General features: G+C 36.5%; 2 protein-coding genes across 10 annotated transcripts in view; both read right to left on the bottom strand.

Annotated features, from left to right (window-relative positions):
• Nucleotides 1–3,943, bottom strand: part of GK5 (glycerol kinase 5) — a gene marked incomplete at its 5' end in the record, with an annotated part of 34,704 nt that extends 30,761 nt beyond the window's left edge. The window contains 2 exons of one of the 2 annotated variants that reach the window (XM_082319482.1): nt 2,096–2,247; nt 2,686–3,943. The other variant, XM_082319483.1, reaches the window with a different exon arrangement.
• A 1,940-nt stretch (nt 3,944–5,883) lies between these two features.
• XRN1 (5'-3' exoribonuclease 1) overlaps nt 5,884–19,433 on the bottom strand; it is a 37,294-nt gene continuing 23,744 nt past the window's right edge. For 4 of the 8 annotated variants that reach the window (XM_082319470.1, XM_082319473.1, XM_082319475.1 and 1 more), the window contains 15 exons: nt 18,623–18,755; nt 17,420–17,489; nt 16,052–16,277; nt 15,266–15,367; nt 14,466–14,555; nt 14,117–14,231; nt 13,540–13,604; nt 13,037–13,147; nt 12,531–12,656; nt 12,054–12,210; nt 11,552–11,730; nt 11,229–11,342; nt 11,024–11,147; nt 9,848–9,999; nt 5,885–9,647 (listed from right to left, as the gene is read on the bottom strand). In XM_082319470.1, coding sequence (XP_082175596.1) covers nt 9,357–9,647; nt 9,848–9,999; nt 11,024–11,147; nt 11,229–11,342; nt 11,552–11,730; nt 12,054–12,210; nt 12,531–12,656; nt 13,037–13,147; nt 13,540–13,604; nt 14,117–14,231; nt 14,466–14,555; nt 15,266–15,367; nt 16,052–16,277; nt 17,420–17,489; nt 18,623–18,755 — 2,055 coding nt within the window. In that variant the 3' untranslated portion in view covers nt 5,885–9,356. Of the gene's footprint in view, nt 9,648–9,847; nt 10,000–11,023; nt 11,148–11,228; nt 11,343–11,551; nt 11,731–12,053; nt 12,211–12,530; nt 12,657–13,036; nt 13,148–13,539; nt 13,605–14,116; nt 14,232–14,465; nt 14,556–15,265; nt 15,368–16,051; nt 16,278–17,419; nt 17,490–18,622; nt 18,756–19,433 lie in introns of all 8 variants that reach the window. The other 4 variants (XM_082319471.1, XM_082319477.1, XM_082319472.1 and 1 more) reach the window with 4 other exon arrangements.

The following is a 19,433-nucleotide window of genomic DNA, read 5'->3' as shown; positions in this document are numbered from 1 at the left end:
CGCTGGGCCGCCGCGGGGAGGGCGGGCGGGCGGGCGGCCCAGCCCCCTGCCGCCGCGTCCGGCGGCACCTGCGCCCCGCGCCCTCATGGGGTGGGCGGGTTTCCCGGCAGTGACGGCCCCTCCTCAGGGCGGCCAGGCCCGCGGCAGCCGGATCCCGGCTACAGAGCGAACGCACCGAAATAAAAGCCCGTGTTTAGTCTGTGCGGTTTCTATGTAAATTTACCAAATGCGCGTAAAAGGCTTCTAATTAAACACCAAACGTTAAAGGGTTTCTAAAAACCAGAATTCAGCGAGCGCCAGCGGAGTATTTCCTCACGGCGCGAAGGCGCTGCCTCAACCCCGCGCCTCCTTACAGCCCTACCGCATGGAAAAACGTCCGCTAGGAGCGGGTGTTCGGTACACAGCTAGGGATGGTCGCTCCGGGGATTTGTCACTGAAGGTAGCGAGCATCAGTGAACAAATTCAATGTAACTATACCGAGTCTTCATCTGCAGCACTGCTCTGGCACTTGGAGCAGTTAGTGACAGAAATGTTCCCAGATTGCCCTTAGATGGGGTAGTGGCTTTTCAACAGGACCGATCAGTTAAGCAATAAAATTCAGGATGCTCAACTCCAAAATAGTATCAGTAGAATTTAGTTTTAACCCCAATTTAAGTAGAAGAATTAGTCAATTAGTTTTAACTCCTCATTTAATTAGAGCAGGAAAAGCAAAAGCAAAAAGTACACAGAAAATATTTTCCTCTTGCACTTCTGTTCGGCCCCTCCTACAAAAAGTTGCACTCTGAACAACAGAAGGATATCATGTGGGATAACAGGCCCATGTTATTGGGTCTTTAAACCAGGAGCGCTAACGGCAGTGAACGCCACATAAGGAGAGGCTCCCCACCTCGGCCCGGCCGTCACAGAGGTCACTGGGACAAAGGCTGGGATCACGGGGAACTGAAGGCACGTGGAACTGAGAGCGCCAAGGGATGGCTGCTTCACCTCTCCTCCCTAAGCAACGACTCATTAAAAAGTCATCATCTCTTGGACTTCTATATTCTCTTTGACTGTAACTTGACAAGTTATAATCTCTTGACATACAGCTAATAGATGTACGTCAGAGAAAGGTATCAAGTACTTCATATCTGATCAAGACTATTTTTCTTCAAGCTAATTTAATTATTCTGTTAGTTTCGGTAAATAATAATTATTTAGAACTCCTGAAAAAAAGCTCCCTAAATAAGATTCAACAAGTGTAACTGGTATAAAAGGCTAAAACCTCTCCAAACTTTGAAAAACTAAGAAGCCTTAAGTAAAATTGGGAAAATGCATCTAGACATCCTTCATGTTTTTACAGTATCAATACAAGTGGGGCCCGTCTCATTGCAAGATGAAGCAAAACTTCAAAAAGAAAATGGAAGTGCAGGTTACTTTTTTCTTTTACAAGCTCTTGATGTAACAAATACATACCCCTCTGATTCACTGTATTGCATGGAAGTGACCAGAAACCGGTATCTTGCCACAAAGTTTTAAACCCTGGTTAATAAGAACTTAGATGCATCTTGAAAAGGAATACCATATATACATTGGAAAAAGATAACGTGAACCAACTTGCATAGTTGCAGTCCATATGTAATCTCAGATACATAGCACGTATTAGAATTGCTCAATTTATGAAAGACTTATGAAATACAAATTTTATATTATTGTTCTGTTTGCAATCTGATAAAAACAATGCAATAAAGGAGGAAGCAGGTTTTCAGACATGCATAGCTTGTCCATACATGACTTATCCAGCATTAGCTTGTTATTTTGTGATAAATAATATTCCCACACGGGGACGCTTTGTCTACCCAAAACCTCTGTCACCTTCAGAGAAAAACCTTATCGCCAACATGGGTAAAAGCCCCAAGTTCATCTTAGCACAGAAACATTTAATTTAAAGTGAAGATGTACCGACACCCTCCAAACCTCTCTGGTATCGCCTTGCAGTGCTGGTAACAAGCCTGCCTAACCTCCGCTACCACCCCAGTTTTCCTGTGGGGGTGAGAGCATGCAGGTGCCGCTTCCACTGTTCAGAAGGCAGAGAATTCACACACCGGGGGGCACATACCAATTACCGCAGCAGCTACGTCCCGTACTTCTGCATCTCCCGTGCTGAAATCCTCCGTTTCTTCGGTCTCTGGAAAGCGTGACTGGTCTTATCTTTTACTGGAATATCAAACCAAATGAAGGAGTGGAGGCCCTCCAGGGACCCATCCAATGCTGTAGCAAAGGAAAGGAGTTGTTATGAAGTAAAACCAACCAAACAGCAGAACATCAGGGACAAGAAGATCATCCATTGCTGGCAGCAATGGCAAAACCCACACCATGAGTAATTTATATTGAATATTTGTAAGCAATGTCATCATGCTCAGCATGTTTAAGTCAGCAACAAGTACACTTCAGAGGACGCCAGGCAAGAGGGGTTTGCCCGTTATCCAAGATAAAACAGGCCTTGAGAGATGGGAGTGCTACAGGTCCAGCAGACCTAATACTAGAAAAAAAACATGATCTTGACATTTTCTAGGACCAGATTATTAATTAAAATTTTCAAATTATTAATTAAACTGTATTTGGAATAGGTAACTTTTTCTTTTAAATAAAGGTATTCTCAGGTGCATTTCTGTTGTGCGACTGATACATAGGAGCCTCTTTACTCACCCCAGGCTTCCAGTAGGAATCAAACTTGCTGCTGGCAGTGCTAACAGGATTTCAGCTACTGCAATCGAGGAGAGCAAGACCCAGAACTTGTAATGCACATTTTTTTTTTCTTTAACTTCCCTTCCTTAGCTGTATTTTGTCAAGATGCATCTACCCTTCTACTGCCTCATCAAACCGTTTAACATTTTACCTACTTCCTTAGGTCCACCATTTTAACAACTTTTAACATTGTGAAAGCATTGACTTCAGGGTCCTTAGTCAGTTTGCATTTAAATAAGAAAGAGCCCACTAATTTCTATTGCTCCATCAGTTGGTGCAGCCCACATGCATCATTCATTAAGCTTTGCCTGGAAACTTAAACAGGCAGCCCAAAATGAAAGTGATGGCCGTGTGGCAAATCTTGCTGCAATAATTTACCATATGACCATTCTCAGCAGTTCCTCCTGTACTCCTGCCAGAATTTACCGCTGTCCTTGAAGCCAACAGACAGAACCACATACAATTACATCAGTTAGTCTAACATTTTAGCTTTGTGGGTGATTTGAGTTTTAGGCAGCAATGGGATGTTTCTTAAGCAGTTCCACTCTTGTTAAATCATCCCACCCTCACACTGCGAACTGTTGTACCAAGACAAGCTGTTCTTGTGGCTCCATGGCAAACTATCAGGCTGAAAAATAACATGGGGGAAAGAGTTTCAATCATATTAATCCCTTGATATGGTTCATAATGTGGTGACACAAACAGTTTGGCATGATTCAGTGGGAACAAGTAATAAGAGACTGGTTAAGCCAGCATTTTGACTAGAGAGTTGCACTTCAAAACTGTGCCCGCATACGTGAGGTTTTGCATTGTGCCTGAGGCACAAGCAGTCCTTCCTTTCTGCCAGCTCTGTGACAGAAGTAAGCTTTGCCAGAGAATGAGGTGGACTTTAGGATAATCAAGTTTTAAGCCAAGAATTTATTTACCAAAGCAAGTCAAGTGAAAACTGGTGTACTTATTCTGTTAATGTTTCATTATTTGCCCATGCTTTTAACCCATCCTAAGTAATATCTACATTTGGAGATATGTAATGTGTATATACGAGATAATGTTCATCATCCTCTGGATGTGTCTTAAGGCATTATGATGCGGACTGAAAATGACAGAACTATTAATTGCTTTGAGAAAACAACAGATTGAGTCGTGTGTGTGTGTGTGTGTGAGTACGTGTGCGTGTGTGTGTGTGTACATGTGTATGTACGTGTATACATGTGAGGAATGGTCATTTGTACCTAGAAAATCCAGGGCTGAACAGCTCTTTAAAAGAACATTGATTTCAAAGTCTGGAAATTCACAGGACAAAAATCTAAAAATAAAGAGAGGAAAATAGCCATCAATGAAGTTTAAGAACAGGAGAATGGATATACAGGCTAACGGGATGAGAAAGCACTTAAGAACTATTGTTTCAATAAGACCTAGCCACTTGAAAAAAAATAAAAAGGAATTAAAGAAGAAAGCAAGGGGAAGGAAAAGGAAAAAATGTAAACGCATCAAAATCTAGAACGAACCATCTCAATATAGGCTCAGTAAACTCAGAGGTTCCAGCAGCCCACACTGCTCTCCATTTACCCTGCGGAGTTAAGTTTCAATGACTGACAAAGCATTTCAGCTGTTTCAAATAAATATGTACGGGAAGAAACATCAGGAGCTAATAGTAAATGTCATGTTCTATCCCAAATTAGTGCTAAATCTAAAACATGCATAGGTTACACTGAAATACATCACTTACTTGAACTGGAATCACAGTTCTTGCTTTACCCCGTACACTCAACATGCCAGAAGTTGCCAACTTTCAATTTCATTGCTATTGTTTCTGGCACAGAAATTACATTTTGGCTCTTGATTGCCAGCCGTTGTCTTTCTTGCCATTACACAAAATACAGGACTAAGGGTGATTATCAACTTTCATAAAGCCATGCTGATGCAGTAACAGTTATTGACCAAGTTTTACTAGAAAAAATAGTAAGTTTTAATGAAAAATGCTTTCTCTGGCCTTTCAAATAACAGGAATCAGGTTTACTGTTTGCACTTGATGGCACTGCAACTCCTGTTCTTTTTGATTTATATTGTCTTTCAAAGCAGAAATGAAACAGGAAATTTGTAAATTACAGAAAAGTAAGAGTAAACGCCCTATAAAAAATTGGCAATAAGGAACTGTTGTTGGAACCACGGATTCTTTTGTTAATAAACAACAGCTACTTACCTCATGATATCCAATTCTTCGAAATATGTATGTTACAGTCTCAATATTCATGGGTCCTCATGCACCTGAATTTGGATTCTTTTGGCCAAGAGTGTGTATTCAGACTGCCCTTATGCCCTTGGTGTCACTGTGTCCCCTTTCCAGAGACAGAAAGAGAAGAACATAACTGTCCCTCAGTAGTAAAGAAGGCTGATTATGGAATACATATGGAGATCACATCTCAAAAAAAAAAAAAAATCCCTTACTGTAAGTAACCATTCCTTCTTTGAGATTCCTCACTTTCAGGGGTCATCTATATAGTAGTTCAGATGAAATAAATTAAACTGAACAAAACTCACTTACTTTTTGAATGGGAGTGTCCATTATATTTATTACACACAAACTGATATATTTTAAAGTTATCCGTTTAGTTAATTTGCTTTGATTTTCTTTAGTGCTATATATTGAGATGGGAAAAGTAACGAGGCAGAACTTGCCATGCAGCATAACTGCAGTACTTAAAGGTCCATTGACTAATAATTTGAAGACAGCTTCAGAAATACAAGGCTATATCTTGGTATCTTCATGTTGAGTAATATGACTTGAATGTATATACCAACCAGACTGTTGTTCTGTACAGAATATTGTTACACCAAGTTGCAGCAGCTGGTCATGTTAAGAGCGTACTCCATTCTTTATGCTAGTTGCTTTAAACAAGCTAATTCACACAATAATCTACAAGAAGGAAAATAACATCTCTCTACATGAAAAGCTGGTGCTGCAGCCGGCAAAAGACAGATCCTAACAAAGTTCATAACTCACAACCAAAGATACTAAGAATTACCTGGCACAACTACAGTGTTCATTATGCTTTAAAAGGGAACAAGTAGAGTTTCAACATAATCTTGGAGATAACTGGTCAAAGAGAACAAAACTCAGCACACGGTATACATACACAATACACCCTCTCTAAAATAATGGTAAAATCTAGTAATGTTAATTTGGCAATTTTTCATTTAAAAAACCTGCTGCTATAGGGGATGAGGAAATCTCATTATGAAACGTAACTTGCCATTTGTCTCTTGGAGACATTCAAACACATGACACTGGTTTTAGTGCAGTTTGCCATTATGTTTCATTCAGAAGCCTTGTTACAAATGAGGTGACTGTTCTTACTCTAGCAAAAATCTCAGCACAATGTTTTGCTCCAGGTGCAGAAAAAGGCTTCACATGAGGGTGTCAAACATTTCCAGGTACCCATGGCTTCTCCTACTTTTCAGCCATCAGCTGTTTTTGCACCTCGTTAAGAACCACTAAGGCTGAACTTGCCAGAAAGTAATCACTGCCTTTTCTAAAGCCTTTTTTTTTTAATCTAGTGGGTGACAGAGGCCAAAGAAATTTTGGAAGATCAGTATCTAGTTAAATGCTTTTAATTGCAAAGTGACCAACAGCCTTTTTAACAAACTTCATGTCTTTAACTGAGTAGTAGTTGAAAGCCACCAAGAAAGAGCTCAGAGGTGGGCAGTTGCTGCTTCTGAGAATCACAGAAATTGGGCTTCATGAGATTTAATTTATATCTTAAAATTTCGGTTTGGAGCATACAGAAGTTCCCATATAGTATTTGGAAATAAAACAGTGAAAATAAGTAATGTTTCTTGTTTCAATATTTAATCCAAGCAGACACAGACACAATTTATAAAATTATTCTATTGCATTAAAGTTTTATATAGCATTTAACTTTTATGAATGTTTTTCCTTCAGTGTATCATATATTCATATTTTAAAATATCTTTGCACAGTCCTTTGTGCAACTACATGCTAAAAATCTGCAAATGCACACTTAACACTAAACAGCACAAAAAATACATTCTGTATCCATTCATATGCAAATTTAAAACATTTCACTTGGCAGATAAACAATGAAAAGTTATTTTAAAAAAATCAGAAACTACAAAAATGCGCACATAAAAGTCTTCCCTTTTGAATTTTTAGTAAAATACTGCTCTGTATAAGATCTAATGAAAAACTCCAGTGCTTACAAAATACTTTATATCTATGAGAAAAACAAATGCTTAAATTTATATCTGTATGAATTAAACATAATCACCTTGTTAAAATATAAAACTGAAATTATAGGGGACATGGCATAGGTCAATGCAGATGTTACATCTACTAGGACATGTAAAACTGTAATTAACTGGGCACCAGGCAGTCAGTATCATAGAATATATAAACTAAAACCCAGGGACTAATACAATATGCAGCAGCTACAGAATCAGGTATTTAACCAGCTATATATACTAAATATAGTAATTCTACTTGAAGAGGGAGAGGAAGTCTTAGTCTGAAGTAATTAATTAATAATAAAAACTGCTGTGTTTACCAGTGTTAAGAGCATAGTGTCCTTCATAACTTTGCTTCTAAAAAATCTACATAAATTGGCTATCCAGATATGTCAAAATTCTGTGATGCAAGACTCTAACATAGTCTCATCTCCATCACAGGAATTTCTAAACAGATCTTTTCTCTGATGATCAGATAATTCATATAGGATACGGGGGGCTAACATCTGTGTCTCATAACTGAATTTCATGTAAACACTTCTAAAATGCTGGCATGTCGGCATCGTGTCAGTCTTGTGTTGCTCATGACAATAAATCACCAAAATGTACAACTTTCCCTTCACGGAATATGGCTTCAAACCCTCTTGAGACTAGATGGCTATAAAGAGCACAACAAAATCAATGTATTTTAAGACTGTATGTAGACTATTCTACAAGGTTTGTGATACTAAGTAAAATGAAATAAGATTTCTGAACCTTGTTTTTACCTCTGTGATCCTTTTTATACGGGTTGCTGCTATTCTACAAATACTGCTGAGGCAACAACTGTTTTGGAGAGATCAATATAAAAAAATCCTATAACATGGTAACAATGTGAAACTTGGTACTACACCAAGAAACAGAGGCAAAGAACAAGGTAGGTGAACTGAAAGAAAGTCTACAGACTTGCTGATCCAACACGAAACCTGTTTGGAGGCAACAAAATGAATTGCTGAAGTATGCTTTATTTCTAAGCTTTCTGGGCCTTAGAGAAAAAATACTTTTTCTGGAACACATTAGAATAAAGAAGAAAAATGAAATTCAATCAGTGTCAGTAAACAGCACCAACTGAGGCTTCAAATTTTCTCTTAGACTGAAGATTTCTTATTAATGTCAATAAGAATGGTACACGTGGGTTAAAAATAGTACAGGGACCTTTGAGCCTTCTTTTTTTCCTATATGAACTAAGAATGATGGAGTTACTTCTTTTACAACGTAGCTCCCTCCAAAAATACAAGTCAGCTTTCTGTCTGAATATTCTTATGGAACCAATAGTAACAGTTTCTGATAATTTAATTTTGCTACACAGAACTTCTATCACAAAACTAAAAAATAAATATTAAAAGTCACTAGCAACAGAAAATAACCTACCACAGAGAAGGTTTCAGGGCGCAGACCATTAGAGGGAGAAAGGGACTCTAAGTAAACATAACTTTGACAGCCATACTGCACAAATGGACATCTTTAAACTCTGGCCATTTTTATAATTTAGAAAAAAATCAGGATATCACTAGCATTTTAGAAGGCTATGCAGATCTGTAGTAGATATCCATGTTATTCTATCATCAGAAAACAACGAAATTGGTAATGCTGCTAGATTAAAAAAATTAAACGTACTTTACCGAAGAGGTCTCTACTTTGCAATTTTTTTCTTTTTTATTCAATACATCCTATAAATTAATCTCCTGGAACAGATTCTGCATCAGCAACCACTTTTTGCCATGCTAATACTAGAGATACAATAATACCTACATTCTGAAGGTTGTAAAGTTGTTGTCCTCTGGTATAAAACCTAGCAGTTCATAGTTAAAGCGAATTTGGCAGTTCCACTGTAGTTAGGTTTTAGTCACACTGATTCAACTCAGAAGGACCTGGGAAGCTGATGTAAAAGCTGCATTTAAATGATTTTTCCTTTCTGTCTTATTACACTATTTAAAAATAAGCTAGAATACAAAATGTCATACTAAGCAATGTTTGATGCCCAACTTATTACCGCTCCATATGCCTCCCAAAAAGCACGGCAATTCTGAATTAAGGTTGCCACTGTTATTGCTGCTTACCCGGTATAGTCTGTAAGCCACTGTTTAGAAACCTAGGCACAAAGGATAGCATGGTAACCTTAACTCAGCATTTCCTGGCTTTTGCTAATTTAAGTCAAAATAATTAAGTTTTAACATAATTTTTATGGTTTTCATAACAACCTGAAAATCATAGCAAATAAAATGTATTTCATTCTATATTATACTTAAAGTGGCTGGTCTTTTTAATAGAGCTTTCTGATTTTTTTAAATGATAGAACATAACAGCGGGGGAAGAGTTAAAGATAAAAATACACCTAGCTACCATATTTATTCTGAAGATTTTGGTGCGCCAAAATTGACAGCCAGCTTTCTTGGCTTTCGCTTGCTGGAAGTGTTTGGTGTTGATTTGTTATGAGGAACGCTTGGAGTAGCCACATTGTCTTGAAATGAAACAGTGGATTGAGCAGCTTGAGGAGATTTTAAAGGAGTTGAAGAACTATCTTGCTGAATGTGGTCAGAAGACACTGGCTGTTCATTCTTTAGTGGTGCAGCTTGAGGGGAACTCTGAAACTCCTTGAACTCAAAGTTTTTCTTGCTAGCAGCCCTTTTTTTAGTTACCTTTAAATTAAATAAATATTATTTAACAGAATGCATTCTCAAAAAACTGCAAATATTCCACTTTTAGAAAACATGCATACAATTTTTTACAATAATTTTCTAATATTAAATAGTGCTTCACAGTGGGGGTGTTGTTGCATTCATCATGTAGGCACATTTTTTACAAAAATAGAATATGAAGACAAACCTGCCGATCTTACCTGCAGAGGTACAAACTGGTTGTGAGAACCAACTGGTATAGTTCCTGCAAGAGACACATTTCCTGGATAGGAGCCAGGATAATAATGTTTAGGCACTGGAGTTCCCCAGGACACTGGACCAAACATGTGAGATGATGGAGCCATTATATTAGCTGTGAAAATAAGTAACTTTTAGCTCTCTTTCCTCAAAAAGAGGATACCAACTCCCCAACACCCAAAAAGTACCCCAACTACATTTGTCTGCATGTTGTTTCTCTTTCCAGTAAAGCCTCATATTCTTCATATTTACTTGAAAATAGATAATTCTTTATTTATTATTAAAAAAATCCCAAACAAACCATTCTGCTTAACAGAACTGTACCTAGATGACAGCACAGTTAAGAGCACTAAGTCACAGCATCTGCGTTTCAGAGTGCGTGTAACTTAGGATCTTCGCACCCTTAGCTGAGTGAACTGTATTAGTAGAAGGTTGCAAGTTTAGGCCATCCTTTTGAAACGAGTCAACAATATAGAAACCCTGGGGAAAAGAGCTGTAGCAGCTGCTGTATGGGTTACTAGGATGCTCTAATGGTGCTGACTCATTAATTATTACCTGTGAACATGAGCTTTAGTAGAATACAAAATAGACAGGAACCAGAAACAACACCAGGATTTTTAGCAATTTTTGGGGGCGTTACTTACCACGCTAATGTTTGGCAGTGTACAACAGGATTGCGATGCAGCGCTTCAGTGAAAGTTGGTTATAAACAAATAAAAACACTAACGCATGGATAACCATTAACTATACGGGGGGTGGGGTGGAGAAGGGAGGGAAATCCATGTAGAAAATCACGACCAATTCTGGACTGGGACTATCAGCTTTGAACTAATCACTGTTGTTTTGAAGGAAAAAAAAGACCCTCCAAAACAATTAAGACTCAATGGACAAATACATTCTTGAGGAAAAGAAATAATTGGGATATTGTGATTGTGAGATTGTGATTCTTTGTATTGAATTAATTTGCATATTGATGAGAAGAGGTTCATGAACTGTTTTCAAAGCAGTTCAGACATACAACTACATACATGAAGACCAAAAATGGGGCTTTCTGGAAGGCATTCATTTTCATATTAAGAACTATTACAATTACAGGATATCATGACAATATTTGAAATGTGTACTAGGCAAATACTTACCAGGGGGTTGTGCAAATACTGGAGGAATAGATCCAGGTGGTACAGGAACTCCCAGTGGCTGATAATTTGGAAACACTGGTGGAGGCGGAGGTGGAGGCAAAGGGAAGTTTACTCCTATAGAACTCTATGAAGAAGGAAACTGAGGATTACAAACAGATGCAATGCAACAGAGACAAAGATTTTAAAAGATTCTTTGCATCCTCACCAAACGTTGTAAAGCAAAAAGCGCAGCTTTCTCCTTTGCTTCAGCTTCAGAATGACACTGTGGTCCATGAACCAACAAACCATTTGATAATTTTATGTGACAAACTGTCATGGTCTAGAAAAATGAGATAAGATTTTTGAGGGAATTTGTACGGCTGACAAGCAAACCCTGAGATAGAAACAGGATTTGTTTGTTTTGAAAAAAGGCAACAAAAGAAGCTAAGGTTTATTTTTAGATGGATTTCAGTGCTCAGTCCAAAAGTTTAGTATAGGACAGTTGAAACAAAGTTGAGAACTTTAACTTTTGCAGAAAAAGTTTTTTACCTGTGGTGTTTTTAGGAAAGAGAAATCTGGTTGCGACATTCCAAGAAGAGAACAAATACGAGAAAGTTCAGAAACAGTAGACAGTGCAGGCTGTGGACAAGCAAAAGGGTGACCTCCAGTTTCCAGTGCTGGTGTGTTCTGAGGGCCTCCAGTGCTATGAGGCTTGTTCATATAAGCAGCTGACAAAGAAAGAAAAAAAAAAAAAAAAAAAAAAAGCTGTATCACCAACATTTCCTGCACTGAAAGGATAGCAACTTTGTTATGGGGGGGGGGGGGGGGGGCAGAAAGCATATTTCATTTTTTTTCTAGTATTTTCATACCTGATTAACAAAACCCAGGAGACTATATGTAAAGAGATTTTTAGATCTGAATAAAGAAGTAGAACTGAAAAAGATGCACATTTTATTACTATATTTTGAAAATCAGTACTATACTGTTAGCTATGTTCTAAAATGCCACTACAAGGTGAAGCTCTGAACTATGAGCTGATGTCTAAACATACCCATTTTTTTTGTTTGTCTATATTGCAAGGCAGCTCCATGGCAATCCTGTCTACTAGGGGGAGCAGGAACATCATTAACTTGGGATTTCACTTCATTCCTTGTTTCCAGGTCAGAGCCATCTATCTTCAAAATCTCTTTGAGCATCTGTGTTCCTTTCTTTAAAAATAAAATAAACCATTCAGAGACATGATGGCATTCAGATAACACTACCTTCTTACTTAACTCTTTATATCATAATTGGTAACAAAATCTGAATTTTTGTTTTCCTATCAGTTACATTTTATCAAAGCACAGATAACAGAATCTTAGCATGAACAAATGAGTTTGTTAATTTTCTTTGAGAATAGCTAATTAAAAGCTCATCAATATGTTTAAAAAGGCAGTACGAGGTTTCATGGAGTTTCTTTAAATAGAAGCATTGATGCTAAGATAGCAGATGCTAAATTGCAATGTAATGATTCCTGCACTATACAGACCATAGCGAATGATTGTGGTGACAGATGTTCTTCATTTGTAGCTCTTGCTTCCTTGGAATAAGTCTGCACTTCATTTTCTTTGGAAATTTTCAAAGAAGCTAGAAGGCTTTCAAGTTCATTGTCCTTCTTAAAACAAATTGAAAAAAATAAGGTACATCAACTTAGTATATTACAAGCAGATGCAAGAGGAAGGGTATATTAGTTTGAGATTAATTTTATGCGCATTCAGGATTTTTTTTTCTCTTAGCTTGGGCAGATCACAGTCATGTCTGCTCAGAGTGCGAACAGATATCCAGAGACTAAATCAAGTTTTGCATACTAAAAGGATGCAAGTATTGACCAATAGAGAATTGATCTAAAGAATGATCAACCTGTATAAACAGGTTTGTCTTGTATCTGTTATAAACATGAATGTGCACACAAGCGACCGGGAATAATTGGGACAAAACTGACCGGAAGCTGAAGTTATTCAAAGAGCACAAGAAGATCAGCTATCTAGATCCTACCTTTCCACCTGTGCAGGGACCATCAACTGCAGCCTTCTGAATTACAGGCATGTTGGGACTTTCATTCCTCTTCAGAAGTTTGACATTGTACTTATTCACACCTGCAAAATTCTGAAATAAACTGCAGCATTTATTATTGAATACTAATACTGCATTACTCATTATAACACAATCATATTAGAAATGCATCTGCAAATAGCTTTCACAAGCTAATATTCGTTGAGGATTTCAGCTTACTGAAAACCTAGCATTTGTGTTTTCCCATTACAGCATAGCTTTTAGAGTCTGAGGGGAACAGGAAAATCATTTGGTATCATCACTATACATCTTACGCACTTTCTCTCATTTTCTGTCTATAAAACCTCTAGAGAAAAAAAAACTCCAAAATAAAATCTACCTAGTAAAAGAATCAACTAAGATGCCAGTTAAAGAGAAATCTGGAAAATGATGAATCAGATCAGAGTAAAATGAAAAGAATATATTTATTCAGTACAAGAAATTACCTGTTTGTTTGATATTTTATTATGTGGCTGACTTTCACCTCTTGTAACTTTGGAATCTTCTTTAACTACAAAAGAATGCATTCTTTTGAAATGCTCTTAAAAACCATAATAATAATCAAGACTAAAAAAAAATAAATCCATACAAGTACACAGAGTTGCATTAATTTGAATGGTTGCATCAAATGTTTAATTCATATTTTATACGTCATTTGGTGTATGCTTTTCTTATAGGATAAAGTATATGCAATAATACATCTAATTTTATATTCTACAAATATGATCACAAGCGAATTTTCAAAGCCAAGTTGTGGGTTGTTTTTGTTGTGGTTTTATATCAGATGGGTGGAAAGTCAATGTAATGCAGAACAGCTTACTTAAAAGGTTCAGGATTAAGTGTGGAATAACCTAATATGCACACCACGGACATTATTTGACAGTAACACGTGCAATGTAGTGTTTATATAACTATAATAAACTATTTTCTGTTGATAACTACAAAAAACTCAATAGGCATTTCAATGAAGATCAGATAAAGCAAGTAGTTCTCCTGAACAAAGTTTCTAATTACAGTACTTACATTTTTTGTATGGCTCCTGTTTTCTTTGCTGACCTTTAAAGCTGCTGTCATTGAATCCTGGCTTATAGAATTGATTGCCAGTTCCCAGCTTGATTTCCTGAGGTAGAACCGCACCCTAGGATTTCAAGCATCAAACTTTAAACAGAAAACTATGTATCTATCATTTACATAGTAGTCCCGAATGATTACCTCTTTCCAGAGCTATGCATACCCTGTGTAACAGTACTTTCACCCAGAGGATTTATTTGTAATGTTAACTAGAAAGTTTTCTGATGTAATGAATTGATGTATAAAATTAAGTACCTTCATATTTTGAACCCAGGGATCTGTTTAAAGTTTATATACTAACCTTCTCATGCATGGTTTGCTGGTGAGACTTCCCAGAACTCTGCAATGATTGCCATATGCTGCAGAATTCATCATCTTGCTTACTCTGTGCCTGACAAAATAAGAAACAACGCCCCCAACAAACTCATCAGCTATAAACTCAACTTTTGAACAGCTAATCATATACAAAGACATTCTGAAAATCCTAAGGTCCAAGTTTAACAGTGCTCAGACGACAGAAATTTTCATACTGTCACGAGTAGAACTTGCAGGTATTTAATTTATGAAATAGGCTACTGTGGTGGGTTGTATTTATGCAACAACTTTTCCTAAGAATCACTATTAAACTGAAATGAGTTTAGTGTGTTTCGAAATTATTTTTGTTTTGTTATTAACAGAAGTTATTAACATAGGAAAGCTCACTGAGTATAGTAAAACTCAGATGATAATTCAAAATGGTTTCAGAAGCATGCTCTCATACTGGTAGTATTCTTAAATTTTATTATTAATGCCTTATTTTGTAAGGCCTTATCAATCAGGCTCAATTGCTTCATAACATTACAGGTATGTTACCATAGAACTGAAGCCCAGCTACGTAAAAAACAATAAATTCGAAAATCTAAAATCTAAACAAGGATAACACAGGATATTCACTCAAGAACTAGGACAAGTTCTGCTCCAGTCTGTATCTGGAGTAAAACATCTGATGTACTAAAACAAAGCTATCTGTTAATCATGAGAAAAGGTCACCTACTCTAAATAGGAGGCGAAAATAAATATTGAGACATTTGGGTCCAATACTACATGAATCAGCACACTCACTTTGTTTTTCTGATTGCTGCTCAGAAATGATCCTTTCTGGGGTGAGTTAGAGTTGCCCTGATTTTCAGCCCTGAGATTATAATGCTGTCTTCCATTCAGTTGCTAAATCATTAAGAGGAGAGGGGGAAAAAAAAAAAAAAAAAAAAAATCAGAAGTGTTTCACTGCCTTAAATTTTCTTTTGGAAAGTAGTTTTTCACATATAGACTTAAAAAACATGAGACAAGTCTTCTCAAACACACCTACAAGCAACATGAAATTACCCATTAAGCTAATTTTCTTTAAAAGAAGTCACTTATTAAAAAAAAGTTTAATTAAACCAACGAGAACCCCAATTCAGCTGTAATTTTTCATCCTTTACTGTATTTTCAAACAAAGTAAATAATAACCAAGAAGCAAAACTGACAAGGAAATTACGTTTTCTCTTTCTGAGCATGGACAAGCTTGGCCTACAGAAAGCATTACTTAGAACAGAGCTTTAAGGAAATAATTGCATCTCTGTCCATACAAACTATTTGTTGACACCAAATGCGGTGTCACTGCTCCAAACTAAATATTTGTCTCTTGGAAATGCAACTGGAGCTACTCAAAGCAAAACAACTGTCAATAAGGAACTTTTGATCCCTTTCATTATTGGATTAACTCATTTCTCCAAAATAAGGATTATTGTACTTCTAATATACTGACACAAAAATTAAATTTTGTTTTAACCAATGAAGATAACAACCATGGTCATAATTCATCTTCTATGGAAAAACATCTGTGTACAAATGAAAGAAAAGTCTTACTTGAGTAGGAACAAAAAGAGAGCGAGGAGAATGGTTGAGGCCTCCAAGATGCACTTTTTGCGAGCATACAGATGACAGATCAGATGCATATGAATTGTAGTTATTCACAGCTGGTTGAGGTTTAACTATGGCCGTCAGTTTTTGATTTCCCATTTCTGACCGACTACCATGAGACAGGTTAATTAAGGCACTGGATGGCAGACGATAACCTCTGGCAGGTGAGCACCTTAAGAAAAGCAAATTACATAGTTGTTTCATGTAGTTTAATTGTCGACATTTCAATATATCTGATTTAACAACACTGCTGCCTCTATGCCAAAAGATGATGATTCCAGTTTGAACAGCAGAGGCTGAAAAATGTATCCAATATTGAAATCTAGTACCATTACACACAATGTTAATCCCATTGTGCTCGCCTTTGGCCTCTGGCTGTCAAAACCAGAAAACAACAGTAATTACTACTACTCTGAGTTTATATGGTACCTTTCAGTGCTGAGCTCAAAGAAATTTTAAAGATGAGTGAATTGTTATAGCACAGCTCTGTAGTGTAGAGCTACATTTCTGTAAAAAATTATGAACCAGGAAACAATATTCTTTTCTTTTTCTGACATGAAAACTGAAGCCAGTAGCAGAATTATTAATTGAAATTAAGCAGCATTTAGTTGCTTTTGTATCTTTCTTTATGATTCTGAAGATTATCTGTGTTACAGGACATGCTCTTGCAAGGGATAGGATTGTGTTATGCTTGCTGAGCGCAGGGAGTAAGTAAGGTTCTCCTCTAATTTCCATCATAAAAAACTTCATTTATCTAAGAACAACAGTAAAATGAAGCCTGCTGGATAAATTAGTGCACTCGGAAGTCTACCTGCTTACTTAAATACAGAGAAGTTATCACACTTTTTAAAACAAAAGCATTAACCATGCCTCCACCTCCTGAAGAACAGTTTAGGTTTTTAATGATGGTTAGAATTTAGTGCCTAAGTATCAATTACTGATAGTTCAGAGTCTGTCCTTCAGAGGAACAGAGGATTACTGACTATTTTTAATCTATATGTTAAAGACGTACTGATAATAACCTGTTTTCTACATATTTGTTTTAGAAAGACATTTGGATCTAGTGCTTTATTCTGCTTGTTCATATTTGCTTTCTACAAATCAGCAGTGTCTAAATACGCAAAAAAGCCTAAAGAGCATTTCCAAAATATAATATGCTTCATAAAAATTATCCCTACTCAAAAAATTGACCAACACTGTTGAGAAACAAACTTTTAAAAAGAGGCATTAAAATTACTCAACCAAACCAAAGACAACAATTTCATATCATCAATACCAATAGCATGAAATGACTATGAAACCCCCTGCACAAACCTTATAGTTAGGCCTCCAAGGAATTCTTCATCAAACAAAACTTCGAAAAGCACATCTGTTTCTCTGCTGGCTATAGAAAATGAAGTAAATGTCATCCTATATATGTAAGAGTAGCTGTTTTATTCTAAATTATGTAAATGTCTATATTAGTTATGCAATAAATAATGAAAAGACCAAAAACTAACTATTTAGCAACAAAAATTCCTTATGCCTTAAATGAATATTTTCATTAACAGCAATTCAGAAATTCTTCTCGAAGTCATATACGGCTGCCCTTTTAGATGTACTTTTAACAGAAATGTACCGTGCATAACAACTTATCCACCTGCATCAATAGAACTGCAATTTATAGCAGTATGTCACAGTTGTCAGAGACTGCCAGAAGAGATGCAAACCATCTTTACATTTAGGCAGTCGCAAACCGACAGCTTTAACATTACCTTCTTGCATAATCATAGACTAATACTCCTTTAAAATTATACTAGTATATAATTATGGAGAAAAGAATATCCTTTAAAAAAGCTGCACTCAAGTCTAGTCTATTCAAGATTCTGCTGGATGCAAACTGAATGAGAAAGAAACTACTTAAATGACTGGTAACAAAACAATTTCTATTACTAGATCTCAAACTGCTACACCCAATGTGATTTGGTAAATCCTTTTTTTTACCTGAAACAGATTTATGGATAATCTTCTTGTCAAAGAAGATATAAATCCATGCCATTTAACAGAAATGGAGTATCACAGAGTAAAAACCGAATTCCAAATAAAACAATTTGAGACAAATAATATTTGATAAAATTTTATATTCAATGTAAGTATTAAGGCTAATGCTTCTATTTTTATCTCTACTTCTCCTAACTTTGCCCGTATCTTCCCATAACTTCATTTTGTTCCTTTTTTGCAGCCGGTGTTCTCTCTCAATGATCTCTCTGCCTTCTTCATATTAAGAAGGAACAAAGGGTAAGTAATCTCTTATTCAACGTACAGCTGTGTAACACAAGAAATTAAAATAGAATACCTGTAGGTTTAATTCAAAACAGTAAATATGTCACTGGCAGGTTCAAGTTGCATATGCTTCATAAGTGAGAAATTTCTGTGCATTCACAACCATTACACAAAACACTTTTCTGAAGCCTGCTTTCACATCACTAGCTGAGCTGTTATATAACTATAATGCTACAATTATGAAGAAAATATTACCTCCTTTAATTCCTATAATGGTACCTCGAAGACCAACTGGAACGGAAAAGTTCTCTCTCACATTGACAACACGGTCAAACAGTCTATACTCTGCATCTCGATCTGGAACAACCCCATTCTGTTGTTCTAATGGCTGATAATAACCAAAAGACTGTGTTAATGTTTGCAAAAAAATAGGGATTACAATCAAAATGCATTTATAACAATATCTGAAACACTCTATAAAACAAAAACTTTCAGAAAAAAAAAAAATTGTTTAAGGACATAGAATCTTCCCTCCCCAGACACAAAGCTGTATTTTTTTTTTCTTGCAACTCTCACTCTCTGCTTCTTCCCAGGAAATGGCAGTGCTGTACATGATCCAAGACAGACCAAAGGGATCAATTTAGACAAAATAAAACCATCATGTGTAACCTGCCTACATCAGTAACACAGATATCTGTGAAATACCAGGCAAGATGAGCAGTTGGTCATATATCAAGAACTGAACAAAAAGCAAAACAGGGAAGAAAAGACAGAAGGAAAGTACATTTTATTTTGCCTTCATTATACAACCAATAAGAATGGCAGAATCATAAAGGACAGAAGGCAGAAAAGAACTGAAAGTCAGTAAAATACATGACAGAGTTTGTAGTCAGTAGACATTTTCTCCATTTAGAGATAGACTACCATTCTCAAATTGATTTTCCAGAAGACATTATAAAACTTTTTCTTCCATCAATACCATCCTAAAATTCCACTCTATGAAAGTTGGTAGGCTTAGGTAAAATAAATATGATCTGGACAACGTAACTTCTAAAAAAAAACGTTT

The sequence above is a fragment of the Platalea leucorodia genome (assembly GCF_965183815.1).
Source record: "Platalea leucorodia genome assembly, chromosome: 8".
NCBI classification, from domain to species: domain Eukaryota; kingdom Metazoa; phylum Chordata; class Aves; order Pelecaniformes; family Threskiornithidae; genus Platalea; species Platalea leucorodia.
This window is presented reverse-complemented; position numbering and strand designations above follow the sequence as displayed.